The 17,480-nt window shown below is 40.5% G+C and overlaps 1 protein-coding gene across 4 annotated transcripts in view; it reads right to left on the reverse strand.

Annotated features, from left to right (window-relative positions):
* Positions 1-495: 495 nt before the first annotated feature.
* The window catches only part of LOC308384925 (hippocalcin-like protein 1), a 51,724-nt gene continuing 34,739 nt past the window's right edge, over positions 496-17,480 (reverse strand). For 3 of the 4 annotated variants that reach the window (XM_080863591.1, XM_080863593.1, XM_080863592.1), the window contains exons 2-5: positions 17,140-17,308; positions 11,461-11,742; positions 7,080-7,185; positions 496-1,326 (exon numbers count right to left, since the gene is read on the reverse strand). In XM_080863591.1, coding sequence (XP_080719717.1) covers positions 1,229-1,326; positions 7,080-7,185; positions 11,461-11,742; positions 17,140-17,235 — 582 coding nt within the window. In that variant the 5' untranslated portion in view covers positions 17,236-17,308 and the 3' untranslated portion in view covers positions 496-1,228. The remainder of the gene's footprint in view (positions 1,327-7,079; positions 7,186-11,460; positions 11,743-17,139; positions 17,309-17,480) is intronic. The other variant, XM_080863590.1, reaches the window with a different exon arrangement.

A 17,480-nucleotide genomic window follows, 5' to 3' on the forward strand; every position in this document is an offset into this window, starting at 1 on the left:
TGAGTTCTCGGTCTGTCAGAGGAAAAGAGAGCGCGGGGGTAGGAGGCCCGTGCTGTCCCAGAGCAAGACAAATATCGAATCATTTCTGCCTGGGGTCCATGCTGAGGAGGCTGAAGAGCTACAAAAAGTTACCGCTGTGCGTAAACTGTGTCTGTGGATTCTGTCGTCGCCGGGTTCGAAGGATCATGCAAGTAGTATAGCGAACGGTTACAGCTATCTTAAGTTTACTGCTCATCGTTAAAGAACTTTAAAATACTTACAAATTAAGAAACAACACAAGATAATACTGTAAAAGTTAGCCTCAAGCATACAGTGTGTGTGTCCACATGCACGCACACGCATTCAGACCCAAATGCACAGCCATACTTTATATAAACAAATGGCGGCTCGACTGATATGTGCTACTGGTGTCATTGATCAAATGCAACAAATGGGATCCCGTTATTTTACAGGAATTCCTCCGCTCGAGTCCACAAAGAGGTCAATCTTGACTAGTTTTGTCTCTCTCTCTCTCTCTCCGTCACTGTAAACTGGAATTTGATCATCTCGATATTATCAAAGTAAAAGCGCAATAATGAGAATAAAAACTGAATAAATAAACCATGAAGGAGGAAAACAGTATGTACAAAAGGAAAATAAAAAGCATTTTAAATTAAAAAAAAAATAAAATAAAAGAAATCTGATGTACAAGCCCCGCCCCCATCCCACCCCCTTAAACTGCCCATTCAGATGGACCACCAGGAAGCTACGCTACATAATACTGCCTTTCAATGGCAAAGAGTGTGCGCCCCTATATGAAGACAGATGCACTTTATCTTATGATATACAGGCGTACAGTATATACATGATGTACATCTACATGTGCATATGTGTAGGAGTAGGAACTGATTCCTCTCCCTGCGGAAAAAAGAAAAAAACAAACAAACATCCACACGCCGTCACAAGCTCCTTGGAAATCCAACGCTCCAGAGAGAGAGAGACAGATATTATGGAACATTAGCAGGCGTCTCTGTCAGTCATACCTAGTCCCTTCATTCTCCCAAACATAAACGTAAAATGACAGTGACGACTTTCCTTATCCTCCTCTATCATCCTTGCACACAGTAACAACAACAACAGAAAGATATCAGAGACGAGAACCATCATGCATTGATTTGATTGACTGTTTCAATAGAGCAACAGAGCAAAGTTGTGGATAAAAAAAAAGAAGGTTGCAGTAGGGGCAGTTTTAGAACTGGGAGGCCGAGCTGGGGTCACACTGGAGTAGCCTAACGATGGAGGGGTCACTTTTGGCACCTTTGATAAACTCCTCCAGGGATAGCTTGCCTGCAGGAGAGACAGGGAGAGAAGAAGAACAAAAACAAAAGAAATGCTGTTATTAATTTGTGGAGATATTTTGAAGATGAATGTGTGTAATATGCAGAGATGGGCAGTAATGCGTTACTTGTAACACGTTACTGTAATCCAATTACTTTTTTCAAGTAACGAGTAAAGTAAGGGATTACTATTGCAAAAACGGTAATTAGATTACCTTTACTTTCCCGTAGGAACGCTGCGTTACTAAAACCGTGGTTTTTTTGCGAGAATGTCTCATGACAGTGACGTAAGCAAGTGCGACGTTCGTGACAACAGCTGTGTGCAGATCAACAATGGATCATATATCGAGTGCGGGAGAGAGTATGAGCGTGCAGCTTTTTAAGCGTGGAAGTACTGACCTTACTTTGAGTTTGATTCCATAAAAAGTGACAAAAATATTAGAATCCGTTGTGCGTGGGAAGAAAACTTCTTTTTACAGCGAAAAAAAACCCCTAAACCTCCAAGCAAGCACCGAGTGCGCTACGACGTAATGGGAAATTCGCAGAGAAACTCGCGGATTCTTCCACTGACCGCTGCGGCACACCTGCACCAGGGTAAACCTCCGCCTACCCTACTCCTGCTTTACAGGTGAAAATAGAGCAACAGGACCGCTGAGTCTTTGACTTTATTTATTTCCTGCTGTGTTTTACTTGCATCTATTTGAAAGACTGAGTGTAAACACAAAAAAATATTTTATTTTATATGCTGGAATGTGCAGAAAATAGGTTTAAATATTAAACAAATTTCTTCCAGTCAGAGAATGTTGCATATAATTTAATATTTGCTTGATGCATAAAGTTAAAAGATTAAAACTGATAAAACAAGTTTTAAAAAGAGACTTTTCCATTTGATTACATTTTGTATGATGGATTATGTAGAAAAAGTAGAATTGGGCTGAAAGATCTATTGCTTTATCACCTATTCAGGTTGTAAATCGTGTTTTTAAAAAGTAACTAAGTAACTAAGTAATTAATTACTTTTGAAAATAAGTAATCAGTAAAGTAACGGGATTACTTTTTTGGGGAAGTAATCAGTAATTAGTAACTGATTACTTTTTTCAAGTAACTTGACCAACACTGGTAATATGCTGAAAAAGAGTGAGCAAGGGAAGTATGATTAAGAAGTATCAGCTTCTGTACCTACACTGTTACTATAACTAATGTTCTGATAAAGAGGTGTGTCAGCCTCAACAAAGTCATGTCCACAAATATTTGCTTGTTCTACACAATACTACAGCTGGTGACTAGTTGATAGTGCACATTCCAAACTAACCTACTAATGTATTCAACGCCCTCCTCAAATATACAAGTGGGAAAAATGGTATTTCCGTGTGAAATGGCCAACTTTACAGAATTAAAATGTATGTTTACAGAATATACAGTGTGTGTGTTTGGGCTGTTTAAAATGCACCTTTTGAAGCATTTTATTGGATTATCAGACTACAATTAGCCAATGTGTCTGCACATTGTATCCTTACAGTTTATCAGTGCTACTTGTTAGTGTCACTACCCGATCCGTACCTGAAACCTGATCGGTACCACGCATGCGCAAATCTTACGTCACTTCCTCTCTTTGCCAAGATTGCAACAGTTAATGTATTTGAGTGACACGGTTAGCGCCCAGTTAGCTCATAGCATTTCTCAACAGCTCTGCCTCCTTTTCGACTGCCCGGGACATTTAAACAATGGATAATTCGTATACAAAACAAATTAATGCTTTTCTCCTCAACAGAGATCGTCCCACAATTGAACAACAGCGCCGTAAAGTATGAAGAATGGCGCCTAATTACAGACCTAATAATACTGACTTAGTAATATGTCACGTGAAGATTCATCAGTCAGATTAAGTGTTTAATGACAATTGACAGTGATAGCTGACATCATCATTACTATTCCAACAATCCTCTCTACACAGACAAGCATAAACACACGACTATCACTAAATCAAATTTAACACGCGTTTGTAATGATGCTAGTTCATTTTACAATAGGGCTCATTCACTCGGTCAGCAGGTGGCAGTATCCTCATACACTGGGGAGTAAACTGCCATTAAACAAAACAGAAGAAGAAGAAAACATTGCACATGGGCGGTATGGATCGGGTAGACCAATTTGTACAGTCCAACTTTGCACATGCTCAGTAAGGATCGGGGAGTCCTGATCCGTAACTGTCGTTTTATTTTTAGTTTTTGTCTACATTATATTGAAATATTTCATTATTGCAAACATTTTAAGCTATACTTATTATTCTTAACATCTTAACAGATACTCTGACCCGTAACTATCGTAAAAAGCTTTGGCCAGAAGTAGACACCTTTTGCACATGCGTGGTACCGATCTTGTTTCTGGTACGGATCGGGTAGTGGCAGTTAGCCAAGCTTGCTAGCAATAGCTGATAAATTAGCGCTCTTTGCTTCTGGCAGGAAACAAAACCACAACAACAAAAAAAACATGGTGGCACCAAAACACTAGTGTAGCTTCAAATATGTAGTTAGCTCTCCATTAGTGGCATTAGCTATGATCATGTAATTGTTTTATGCTAGCTTGAACACTACATACATGCTGTGGTGTTTCTGTTCAGGAACTTTGACAATTCCATTTCTGTAGCAGCTTATGTTAGCATAAAATTTCAACCAGAAAACAGTTTGTCTGAACATTTACTAATGCTATAATGTATAATAGAATATATATGTATAATGATACATGTGTGTTTGGTGTGTATCTTTACACCAGCAGAAACCACCTGATAAACACTTGCTCCTTCTTTTGCTCTTATGCGAGGCTAAGCTAATTGCCCCCAAGCATGTGAGAGTAGTCTGTCTTGTATTTGTATATGTATTTCATCAATTATGTAGTTAGCTTTTAATGGAGGTAGGTAAGGCATAAGTACAGATCCTTACATCCCATTCATCTTCCTTTTCTTTGTATTTTATTTCTTGCCTTCATTTTTCTTCTGTTTTTAGATAAATAGAACCAACACTAGAACCAAGTGGAAGATTTTTATTCAGAATCATGTAACGATCTTTCGTGTTTTATGTCAGAATTATGGTTAAATCATATTTGAATCAATCCAGTGTTTATTTCGACAGTTACTGCAACATTTTTCTAATTTTTATTACTGCTGGCCTCTTCCTGTGCAGCTACATCATTACAGCCTTTAAACCCTTACTTCTCTGCGTCATGGAGTTTGAAGCCCAATCCCAATGTCCACACTCTCAGACTTACAGAGTTTGAGTTGCATTCCTGCTAAATCAGTCTGGGCTTATGTCTGTTCCAACCCCAAGTTTTTACGTACACGTGGGCTCTTTGGCAAACACTTTTGGTATGTCTGAATTTGTTGTTGACTTCGCAGATTTACCCACAGTTCATTGTGCTTACGTTATACATAGAGTTGCAGTTAATGCCTTAGAAATGCTTTTTGGGTAGGATAAACCTACCCAAAAGTTTAGCTTTTAGTAAAATATCTCAACAAAGATCTGTCAACCAATGATAACCAATATATTTGTCAATCAGCCAACAGTAAAGCCACATCCCCATGCCAATGAAACCATTTTCACATAACTTTTGCTTTGGGATTTGGTGCATGCTGGAAGAAGCCAAGGCCATAAAGGATGCACAACAATAGGCAGTGATAGTCTGTGAAGTTATTTCTTTTTGCACACAATATCAGACAAAATTACAGTTACCATGGTTATCTTCCAATTTACACAAAGTATAAAAACTTCAGCGAGGAAAGATTTCAGACTCTGGAAAGAAAACTTGTGAGAGATGTTTCTGAAGAGCCCAGAACATCTGCCAAGACACGATGACTCTCATAACCACTTTGGGAATTGTAGTCTCAAAGAAGACAACCACTAGAACCCTGCAGAGGTTACAGACCAAGAAAAACTGCTCTTCTGCAGAAGACACACCTTCAAACCACATTAAAGTATGCTAAGGATATAGATAGAAATATGTCTGCTTTCAAGTCCCAGTGTAAAACTGGAACATCTGGGCTTCCACTGTATACCTGATGTTTCTTTTTCTAACAAAAACAAACTAGAAAACATCACTTACAATTACAGATACTATACAGCAGCCTATAAAGGTTAATATGTGGTTTAAATAATCTGGTGTTACATGCTGGACGTTCTTCCTCTGGGAAAAGTCAGCCAGTGCTCAGCTGCAGATATGGAACACCACGATTGTACATCATTGTGGATCATCCTCTGGACTGAGTGTATGCTAACTAATCTCTGTATAGTTTGAATATATATTTAAGGCAAATAATGTGGAATAACACTTTAATGTTAATGTCACCATTCACTAATAAAGGCAGGCTAACATTAATGTTAGTGTAATGAATAATCATGGTGGTAATGGTAGCAAAACAAAAAGAAAACAAACCCTCAACTATACAGTGGAAGGCAAGATGTCCCAGTTTTACACTGGGACTTGAAAGCAGCATACATTTGTGGATTTGTGCGTTAAATCAGTCTCATGCGGCGTGATCTGTGCGCATCTGGTAATTCGCCACACGTTTTGTGAGTGAGCGAGAGATGGTACGTGTAGTTTTACACATTTTTGTGCACAGAAAGGTTTTTGAAAGAGAAAATTATTGGATTTGTGAGCTGAGCAAAAGATAAATCATTGGACACATTCGTGAATCTTAGTTTATGCTTTATATCATATCGTCCATATTTGCAACTCTTTTGAGACATATTTCTTTCCATATGAGGACAACCTGGAGAAAGACTATGCGTACTGGAAGCACATCCTTTGGTCAGATTAGATGAAACTAGAGCTTTTTGGCCACAGGGTGTTTCTTATGTTTGGAGAAAGAAGGGAGGGATGCACAGCCCAAAGAAAACCCTCAGCACAGTGAAACACGGTGGTGGGGGTCTTACGCTGTGAGGATGCTTCAGCACATCTTGAACTGAGAAATGCATGAAGGTGGAAGGAATCATGAAGAAAGGAGGACGTAAAGATTTTGAAAGAAAGCCTCAAGCAGTCAGCAGTAAAACCAGGTCTGGATCAGCACTTTGTCCTTCATCATGACAAGTACCCAAAAAATATGTCGCTCCTGGTGAAGCACTACCTCCTAAAGTCACAAAGCCCCAAGCTGCATCAACCTGCACTGCATTGAAAATATGTGGAGTGTGGAGAGCTCAGAAGTGTTTTTGAGACTACAGCAAATGACTGCAGACTGTTATCCAGCAAAAAAAGATACCAACAAGTATCTATTACCATCAGGGGGCTGATAATTAACGGCAGGGGGGAGGGGTGGGGGGTAAATAATTTTGCTTTTGTGTAAAAAAATAAAAATAATGTAAGAATCCAAAATCAAACCTTCAAAGAGCTCTGTTTAAAAACCCTTGCTCTGTTTGACAGCACTTGGGAAATACTTTAGTCAAATACAATTTCAGACGATGGCTAATAGTTCTGGCCTCATCCGCACTGTTTATTGCTATTCTAACAAGAAGATGACACATAAAGACTAATTGCTTTCATTAAACACATGCGCGCACACACAAAATGGTTTGTTTTTCACGTGTGAATGAAAGCCACATTTTTTTTTTGTAAATGTTGGACACATATATGCTGTTTGAATTCTGTACAAAGTCTTTTGTCCCCAACAAAATTAGCACATTTCAAAGATGATCTTGTCACATTCACCCAGCGCTACCCTCATTTCTTTTTCTGTCTCTCCCCAGCACCCTCCTTTTTGCCATTTCCTCCTCTCACCATCATTATTGAGGTCCATTTGTCTGAAGATCTTATCCGTCCTCTTCTCTGGCGTGGATTCATCCTCTGGCATCTTCATCACAGATGACACCATCTTGTAGATGGCCTGAGAGATGAGAGAGAAAAAGAAGGAGAGAGAGATTGGTTGGGTGGGCGGTGACAGGAGAACAAGAAAGATAAGTGAATTCAAGCCAGCAGGGACCCATTAAGGAGACTCAGCAGGAAAGAAGTAAAACATAACTGAACTAAAAAAAATAAAGTCACTGCAGCTTTCAAGATGCTGATAAACAGCCTTTCTGAAAGTCCACATGATTCACTGACATTTGTTGCTCCTGATGCTAAGAGCTGCTCCCTGGGCAGCTTTTCCAGAAATACCCACGCAGCGTTTGTGTGCCTATAGAATCGCTCCATCGCGCCACGGTGACATGGGTCACATGTGGCAGCGGGGTAAAGGGACGGAGGGCTTACAAGCAGGGCTTACACTATTGATTTCATACATCTTTATCTGTTGACCGATATGAGCACGCCGCGTCCCCTGATAGCATTAAATTAACCTCTGCAAGAGAAGCTCCGAGTATCAGCTGGCCTCAGGCGCAGATCTAAAATCAGCTTACGTGCCTATTAAATCTCCTCCGCTGGGAGTATAGGGTGTAAAAGCAACTGTAGATCGGTGTCGCAGGAGCATCGTCACAGAGGCAGGGAGCTCGCAGGAAATGAGCCCTCTGTGCTTTTTAGAAAGATACACTGGCTCTAAAATGTTATCTCCTCTGACTGTAAAGTCTCATGCCCACACCGTCCTTCAAAAAACTGTGGGAAAAAAACTCCAAGGAGAAAAATAGTGACAAAGGCGTCAGGCACACAGAAATAATCAGGTATTTTAACTGCCCTAAGTCTGAGCACAGATGATTCAGCTATGCCATCATTAGTGTGCAACAACCCTTCAGTTTCATGGTTGGCTCCTTTTATCTTTTCACCAACAATGAATGTCAAGCTAATGCCAACAGGTGTGCCAGGTGGCTCCCTGTAATGAGAGGTATCCTCAGATGTGCTTCCCAGGAAGGCTCACTAATGACTCGGGACCACAACAGAATCTGAAGACACAACAGCGATGACGTTATGTCCAAGATGTCTGTGGATTTTGCTGCAGAGATATCAGCTCAAGTTGAAATGGAGCCCAGCTGTACTCTTACTTTATACCATTTTAAGGGCATATTGTAGCATCCATCCATCATTAAGACAGACAAACAGCATTCAAACCAGCGTTAGCTCAATATTTGATTCATATTGTCCTAAGCTGACTTACTAAGGTAGCTAGAAAGTTAAAAAATAAAATAAAATGAACATAAGAAAATTAGTGAGAAAACAGGGTTTTGTGATACACAAGTTCACGGTTTGGGATGTGGACGTTATCCCTGCATTTGTTGAGGAAAACAAAAAACTTTAAACACCAGGGGGCAGCATTTTACAACTGACTGTGTTGAGATGAATGACTGTAGATGGTTGAGATGTTTTGATATTCCTCTTACTTCCTCCCGCGCTCAGTTTTCAATCGATTTGGCTGGTTACATTAAATATTATAGTGAGTCTTTGCACCATCTTGTGGTACAAAATGGTATTACAACTTTGGATTATATATCTTTAGCACATTTCATGGATGTGAATATTAAGGTTTACACAAAAAAATAGAATTGATAAAAATCACATTTGGATTGAACTGCAGGTGTTTACTCAAATTCAGGTTATGAGTAAAGACGTGGACTCTAAAATATGAATTTCACAGAAAAGATATGTTGGAAGAGCAGTTATGATACTTGTTAATAAGTCACCCAATTTTAATTGTGCCAGAGTAGAAAAAGCGACTCCACCATAGCAAGGCCATAGTCTGTAAAGGATTCACTGAAGGGCACAGCTTGTTGCTTTTAAGATTCCCCACAGCAGATCATCTGAATATCTCAGCCTATCACTAACATCTTCCTCTGTCACACCAACCCTCTGGAGAGGAAGAGGCTCATTCCTGATGTAATCCCACCTCCATGTTGGTTAGTGTTAGGGTTAACTCCCTGCCACTCCTACCGCACACCTCACCAATGTCTTTGCTGTTCTCATACATGCACTGCACCACCCTCACATACATCTCTCCCTCCTGACACTCCTTAGCACCCTATAATCTGCTTTCTCTAGATGCACAAAGACACAGTGGAGATCCTTCTCTACACTTCTCCATCAACACTCTCAAAGCAAACATCAGATCTGTAGAGCTCTTTGTCAGTATGAAGCCACACTGCTGCTCACCGATCGTCACCTCTCTTCTCAACCTAGCATCAGCAGCTCTTTCCCATATTTTCTTGGGCTGGCTCATCACTACTACAGCTCTGCACATGACACCTCTTGAAAATCCGTAGCAGCAGGCTTCTCCATTCCTCAGTTATCCTCTCACTCTTGTGGATTGTGTTGAACAATTTGGTTAGTAAGTCCACCGCCCTCTGTCCCTCATTTCCTCCTTACTAATCCTCTGCACTTCCCAGTTCACCATCTTTCCCCATTCTCTCATTCATCAGCTCCTCAAACTGCTCCTTCCATTTTCTCAGCAAACTTTTGCTTGTTAGCAAATATCTATCTTTAATCACCCTGACCTGCTGCACGTCGTTTCCACCTCGATCTCTCCGTCTAACCAATCTGCACGAGTCCTTTTCTCCTTCCTGTGTGTCCACACCCACATACAACTCACAATATGCAAGAAATTGAAATTGTGGTTATAATGATGGACACGTCCATTGATCAGCAAAAGTGTAGAGCTTTTATTAATCTGATAATGTGGTGTAAAACAAATCTGACCTCAGTCATGACCCTTCCACTCTCCTGCTCACTCTCAGCACATAATGGTCCCCTCCTTTCCCTAACGGTGTGTAACCTCAGTGAGCCTGTAGATAATCCTAGCATTCTGCACACTCAGGGATAAACTCAAGTTAAATTTAACTTGCTAATCCATGAGAATCCAGAAGTGCATACACACACACAGAATACACAGCGAGATCCTCAGTCCAATATCTTGACATATGAGTCCTTCTGCTTGTTCTCTTCAACAGTGAAAGGATTAGATGCAGCACTACTTAACAGCCTTCCTGCAAACTGTTGCCTGTGCCAATGCTGCACTCAGGGTGCCTATTAGAGTAAGTTAATGCATTCATCCACATACTTAAATGAATGCATTAACTTACTTAACATAACTAATGGGAGTATTTATTAAAGGTGCTCTGTCTTTTCTTAGTATTGTATAAATCTCTGTGATTGGCTGATCAATACAAACTGTAATGTAGTTTGCACCATGTGCTAGATGAAAATTTGAAGGACCAATGGAAAGAACAAGCAGGAAAAAGCAAGAAAACATACTGAGACTCCTGGTGAGATCAAATTAGTTATTCAAGAACATTCCTGTTTCAGTCGCATGATGTGTGTTTATGAAAATGAAATCAGGTTTGGGGATTTAGAATTTGAAATGGACCATAAATCAAAGTGCTTTACTACTCTTACTGAGTGCTTTTTACTACAAGCTACATTCGCATAGCATGCCCACAGGTCCATCACAGGCAATTTGGGGGTTGAGTATCACCTAACTGGTGGACGACCCGCTCTATATCCTGAGCTACAACTGCTACAGATAAGAAGGGATCTTCTACACATATGGCAAGCATACTGTAGAGTCTACATTAGTGATTTCATTCATGATTGAATGTACTCTGTTAGCTCGTTAACACGTTGACACCTTGCAGCCCCACGCACGGGGTGATCCGCGGTAACTTGCTAACGGAGATTTGCCGCGGTTATGGCGTTAACGTCATTTTAACGAGATTAATGCTGACAGCACTAATATAAAGGCCTGCTAGGGAGATGACAAAGTATTTTTGCACAAGTATTTATATTATTTAGTGATGATACTAAGTGTCTGTGAGCTGCTAAGGCACTCTAATTCATGTTCGCAAACTAGGATGCTACTAATGATTCCAGTGTTACAACTTCAAAACTGCCATGGCTAACTTTTTATCTAGCCTGAGTTTCCATTTAAAGGGAGTTAATTAGCTTGTTGTTGGTTATGTGGTGGGGGAGATGCCACCAACATCAACTCACTATGCAATTAGGTAAGCGTATACAGTCAAGAGGTAAATGTGATGTGTGACCTAGCTAAATGCAGTAGATAGCACTGCAACAACAGTTTGCTTTTAAATGGCAGTAACCTTGTGGCCCTAATAAAAGTGTCATAATGAGCTATAACGGAAGGTTTTGAGAGAAATCGCATGGTCTACATGTGACAACCCCTCCACCAGCACCTGAGGCCAGAAGAAGTGTTTACTTCCACCAAAACTAACCAGCTTCCCTTGCTTACCTCTACAATCTCCAGCATTTCCTCGCGGCTGATATACCCATTTCCATCCAGGTCGTACATACTGAAGGCCCATTTAAGCTTCTGCTCCAGCTTTCCTCGTGACGTCACACTCAAGGCAATGATGAACTCCCGGAAGTCTATTGTCCCGTCGGCGTTGGTGTCAAAAGTTCGGAAGACATGCTCGGCAAACTTGGAGGCATCGCCGTACGGGAAGAAATTGGCGTAGATCTTCTTGAATTCCTCCACATTCAAGGTTCCACTGGGGCAGTCCTTCAAGAAACCCTGAGGTTAAAAAAAGCAGATATTAGGTGAGACAGGGTTCAAAATAAGACCTTTAACTTTTTCTTTATGTCTATAGAATAATATAAAACAACTCCAATTCCAATAAAGTTGGGATGCTGCATAAAATGCATTGAATTCTAGGTGATCAGTGTCTATTTTGGACTGCAGATAGGCCAGTCTAGTACCTGGACTCTTCTATTATAAAGCCTTGCTGTTGTAATAAATGCAGTATGCAGTTCAGCATTGTGTTGCTCATACAGTTGTGGTCAAAAGTTTACATACACTTGTAAAGAATATAATATAATGGCTCTACCGAGTGTCCCGTTATTTCTAAAACTCTGATTTTTCTCTGATAGAGTGATTGGAACAGATACTTCTTTGTCACAAAAAACATTCATGAAGTTTGGTTCTTTAATGACTTTATTATGGGTTAACAGAAAAAAGTGATCACATTTACTGGGTCAAAAATATACATACAGCAACATGAATTAGCAATTTTGGTGACTTACAAAGTTGTCAGTGAACTGAGCTTCATAGCATGGCCTCTTAACTTGTGAGTGATTATGAGTGACTACAGCTGCTGACTTCTCTTAGGCCAGTTAAATAGGGCTCATTGGATACAAACGCCCACAAACGCTACAATGGGAAAGTCAAAGGAGCTTAGCATGGATCTGAAAAAGCGAATTATTAACTTGAACAAGTCAGGAAAGTCACTTGGGGCCATTTCAAAGCAGCTGCATGTCCCAAGAGCAACAGTGCAAACAATTGTTTGTAAGTATAAAGTGCATGGCACTGTTTCGTCACTGCCAAGATCAGGAAGAAAACGCAAGCTATCACCTGCTGCTGAGAGAAAATTGGTCAGGAGGATGAAGAGTCAACCAAGAATCACCAAAAAGCAGATCTGCCAAGAATTAGAAGCTGCTGGAACACAGGTGTTATTGTCCACAGTCATACGTGTTTTGCATCTCCATGGACTGAGAGGCTGCCGTGCAAGAAGGAAGCCCTAGCTCCAAAAGCAGCACCTTAAGGTTCGACTGAAGTTTGCTGCTGATCACATGGACAAAGATAAGACCTTCTGGTGGAAAGTTCTGTGGTCAGACAAAACAAAAATTGAGCTTTTTGGCCACAATGCCCAGCGATATGTTTGGAGGAGAAAAGGTGAGGCCTTTGACCCCAAGAACACCATGCCTACAGCCAAGCATGGTGGTGGGAGTATTATGCTGTGGGGCTGTTTTGCTGCCAATGGAACTGGTGATTTACAGATAGTAAATGGGATAATGAAGAAGGAGGATTACCTTCACATTCTTCAACATAACCTAAAATCATCAGCACGAAGGTTGGGTCTTGGGCACAGTTGGGTGTTCCAACAGGACAATGATCCCAAACACACATCAAAAGTGGTAAAGGAATGGCTAAGTCAGGCTAGAATAAGGGTTTTAGAATGGCCTTCCCAAAGTCCTGACTTAAACCCCATTGAAAACATGTGGACAATGCTGAACAGCATTGTCCACATGTTTTCAAGTCCATGTCAGAAAGCTATCAAATTTAACTGAACTGCACCAATTCTGTGAAGAGGAGTGGTCAAAGATTCAACCAGAAGCTTGTGGATGGCTACCAAAAGCGCCTAATTGAAGTGAAAATGGCTAAGGGACATGTAACCAAATATTAGCACTGCTGTATGTATATTTTTGACCCAGCAGATGTGATCACTTTTTTCTGTTAACCCATAATAAAGTCATAAAAGAACCAAACTTCATGAATGTTTTTTGTGACAAAGAAGTATCTGTTCCAATCACTCTATCAGAGAAAAATCAGAGTTTTAGAAATAACGGGACACTCGGTAGAGCCATTATATTATATTCTTTACAAGTGTATGTAAACTTTTGACCACAACTGTATATGCAAGAAGCCAGGAAACTAACATAACTTTTTCAAAACATCAGAACAGTCAGAGATCAAATTTCTCAATCAAAACTTTGAGTAGTAACATTTTCAGTCATTTAACTTCTTATTCTGATAAGAATGATTTTGAAAAGGAGCTTAGTCTTGGATCAGAAAAGCCAACGCTATCTCTTCTATTCAAGCCCTCACATTTGATAAAGCGGAATTGTGCCTGAGGAAAAAAAGGGAGGTAAAAGTCACTTCTATCCCTGGTCTTTGTTCAAAAGAAATAAAGCTCTTTTACAAAGACCTTTAAAATAGAGGCAATGAGGTAACAAAACCATTTCTGATGGCTGGGATTTCTACTCACAACTGGAGGGGAAAAATCAGCAGGGTTGTGCTCCTAATAAATATTTTTTAATTGACAGTGTTCAAAATTTCACTGTGTTTAGTGAAGCATCCAGCATCTCCCACACTCAGAAGCAGTTGATCTGCTGAGAGCTGTGACCACTGTGACAGGTCAGTGAGGGGTGGGCTTTAACTTGTACAACTCTTATTCAGGACAGCACGCACAGCTGTTCCATAGGTTTAACCCACGTGTAAAGCTCTGCAGCCACTACACATATATCCATGTGCATAAGATGAGATAACTTGTGAGGTCAGGTCACTGTGGCATTTCATAATGCTAAGCTCCCCACTGAATAAAGGACTGGGTTTAGACAGTGCTCTGTGGTGGACGGAGATAAGACTGCTGTCAGTGTTACAGATCACAGATAGAAACATGTCTGTACAGAAGACGCAAGGATGTCCTAACAATCGTGATATAAATCATAACTCTGCTGTGTGACATATTTGCCTAGTTTAGGACTTATTTTTACCAACAATGAAAGGATCCAAAGCACTTTTGAAATGTTTGAAGATCAGGAAGATTCTGATTTTGGAGAAACAATAGGTAAAGAGACTTATTTTAAAACATGCAACTTTGATATCAGAAGATGATAACTCAAGCCATGCTGTTCAGACGGTAGTTAAAGGTGCAACATTGAATATTTTTCTAACACCAATTGATCCGATTGTGCTGTGTCACATGCAAGGTGACGAATCTACTTAAATCGACCAGATTATTCATCTTTATGCTCCGGGTTATTGCTTTATTAGTTTGCTAATGCGTTCAGCTATAAGGGGTGGGCAATCTCCGTCCACGAGGGCCGGTGTCCCTGCAGGTTTTAGATCTCACCTTGGGTCAACACACCTGAATCACATGATTAGTTCGTTACCAGGCCTCTGGAGAACTTCAGGACATGTTGAGGAGCAAATTTAGATTTAAATCAGCTGTATTGGTTTGAGGACACATCTAAAACCTGCAGGGACACCGGCCCTCGTGGACTGAGATTGCCCACCCCTGAGCTAGTTGCTAGCTAGTTGTGTTGCTCCCAAATAGCCAAAGAATCTGACAAAAATGGTTGTGTTATCAGCTAACACTAGCAAGCTTAGTTGGCATTGTATGAGTAGATCGTACAGATACCTGGTATCTGTATTTAAGCCAAGTAACATATCCCACGAAGGTTGATTCTGTTCATCTGCACGTAGCATTTTCAATCGGAGAAACGTTTCGTCGCTCATCCAAGTGACTTCTTCAGTCTTAGCTGACTGCAGGTTTCCCCAAGTACATTTGCACAATAACTGAAACCAGCCCACTGAAGGCTGAGGAAACCTGCAGATGAGTGAAAACGCTACGTCCAGATGAACAGAATCAGCCTTTTGGGATTTGCTTACATGGATGATCGAGCATGCATCAAGATATCCCACGATCGAATAAAAGATTGTAAGTCAACAAACAACACAGGATCATGGATTTGTTGGACAATCTGTCTGTATAATAACCAAACTGAAATCCATATTATTTGCTGGATAACTTCAGTGAATATGCTCCAAAAGGCACCGACACCACAAATAAGAGAATTTAAGAGAGATAAATTGCCTGAGGTGAGCACTATTCTGTAACTCAAAGTTGCCCCACCCTCATTAATAGCTAACATTTATTCCTGTATAATCTTAAATGGAAGAACTGAAAAAAAAAACCCCCCCGCCTGCACAGTTGCCATATGCAGAGAACCTGGGCAGTTTATTTCTGTACTAAAGTTGAGCCTCAAGCCTCAGATGGCCGTTTGAGAAACTGCAGTTTTTGGTTCTTTGCTGTTGGCTTCATCGTACGGCTTTATAAACATCTATGCCAAACGATACCTCTTATAGTTATATTAGTATTACTGGTCCATTTTATGTACATGCCATATAAATACCAGATCTGTCATTATATACAATTCAATATAAATCTGCAAAACAAAAAAATACAGTATTTCTCTTAGAAGTACAGTAGTGTAAGACTACAGCTATAATATAGTACAGTACTGTGCAAAGGTTTTGAGCCATTCACCATTTCTTTTTATTTTCTGCATTCCTTCTCATGCAGCAATTTATTGCAGCATGTGGGAACACAATTAGAAATACAGTATTTAAAGCTTTAAATTTAAAGTTTGTATAGTTTTAATGAGCTTGAAAGTCAATATTTGGTATGACTAGCCTTACTCTCCCACGCAGCTTGAATTCTCTTAGGTCAGCTTCCTTATCATTTTATCAAGTATCTTTGGGAATAGTTCGTCAAACCCTTTGAAAGACAGTCAAAGCTCTTCTTTAGATGTTGGCTTTTGTTCTATTGTCTGTTAGGATGATCCCACATTGCTTCAAAACATTGGATTTTTGGCTCTGGGGAGGCCAATCCATGACTGAAAGTGTTCCATTGTGTTAGTTCTTCTACCAGGAAGGATTTTTACTGTATTGGCAGTTTGTTTATGATCATTGTATGCTCTAAAATGAAGCTGTGGCCAATCAGACACCTTCTAGATGGTACTGAATGGTGGATCAAAATCAGATAGTACTTTTCCATCTTTTCCATCATCATCCAAAAGATCCCTGACACAACTGTCTGAAATGCAGCCCCAAACCACGACAAAGCCTCCATCATGTTTTACAGATGGATGCAGCCACAGACTATCTGTACCTCTATCCTGACCTCCTCTGTACACATTGATACACAAAATACAGCTGAAGAGCCAGCTGTAATCTCTCAGGCATCTCAGGTCCTGTGTCAGGTCTTTGCTGGATTTTGTTCTGTTTCTTAGGGATGTGACTTTCAGATACTGTTCATCTACTGATCTGCGGTCTGTTATGTGTAGACACAACACAGGTTTGGTGCCTTTAGGTGGCATTAGGTGCCATTTTATCCTAGAATGAATCATACGTCAGGGTTATGTGGCTCAACAAACAAGAGAAAGCATTCCTGTGAAAATGAGTCAATGTCTAAAGAAAAACTTTGAACACCTTCAGAAAGCCTGGAGAACTATTGCTCAAGACCACTTTAAAAATTTACAATAAAGTCTTGCTCCTTGGAAGGAGAGTATAAAGAGTTGAAGGCGGGCTCGAGACTTTTGCACAGTGTTCAGGGTGTGAATTGTGCACCTTGTACCACTCCTGCAACTCGTGGTCGGAGAACTCGGTATTCTCACGGAGATCCTGCAACACCTCTGGCCGCAGTTTGCTGTTCTGTTTCCCCATGGCAACGGGATGGGACTTTGGGTTTCCTTGACAACAACAGCGACTACAGCACTAGCCAGGCTGCTTTTCACACCTGTCAATCAGAGATAAGGAAACGGGAGGTCAGCAACAATTAAGAAGAGAGGAGGGTGAACTCGAGTGACAATTGAGAAGTGCAAACAGCGCAACGTCACCAAAGCTGCTCGGCAACAGACGAAAAAAACAAAAACAAAACATATGAGGGATTAGAAGAGAGGGTTCGCACA

Source organism: Rhamphochromis sp. 'chilingali', assembly GCF_963969265.1.
Source record: "Rhamphochromis sp. 'chilingali' genome assembly, chromosome: 17".
NCBI lineage: Eukaryota > Metazoa > Chordata > Actinopteri > Cichliformes > Cichlidae > Rhamphochromis > Rhamphochromis sp. 'chilingali'.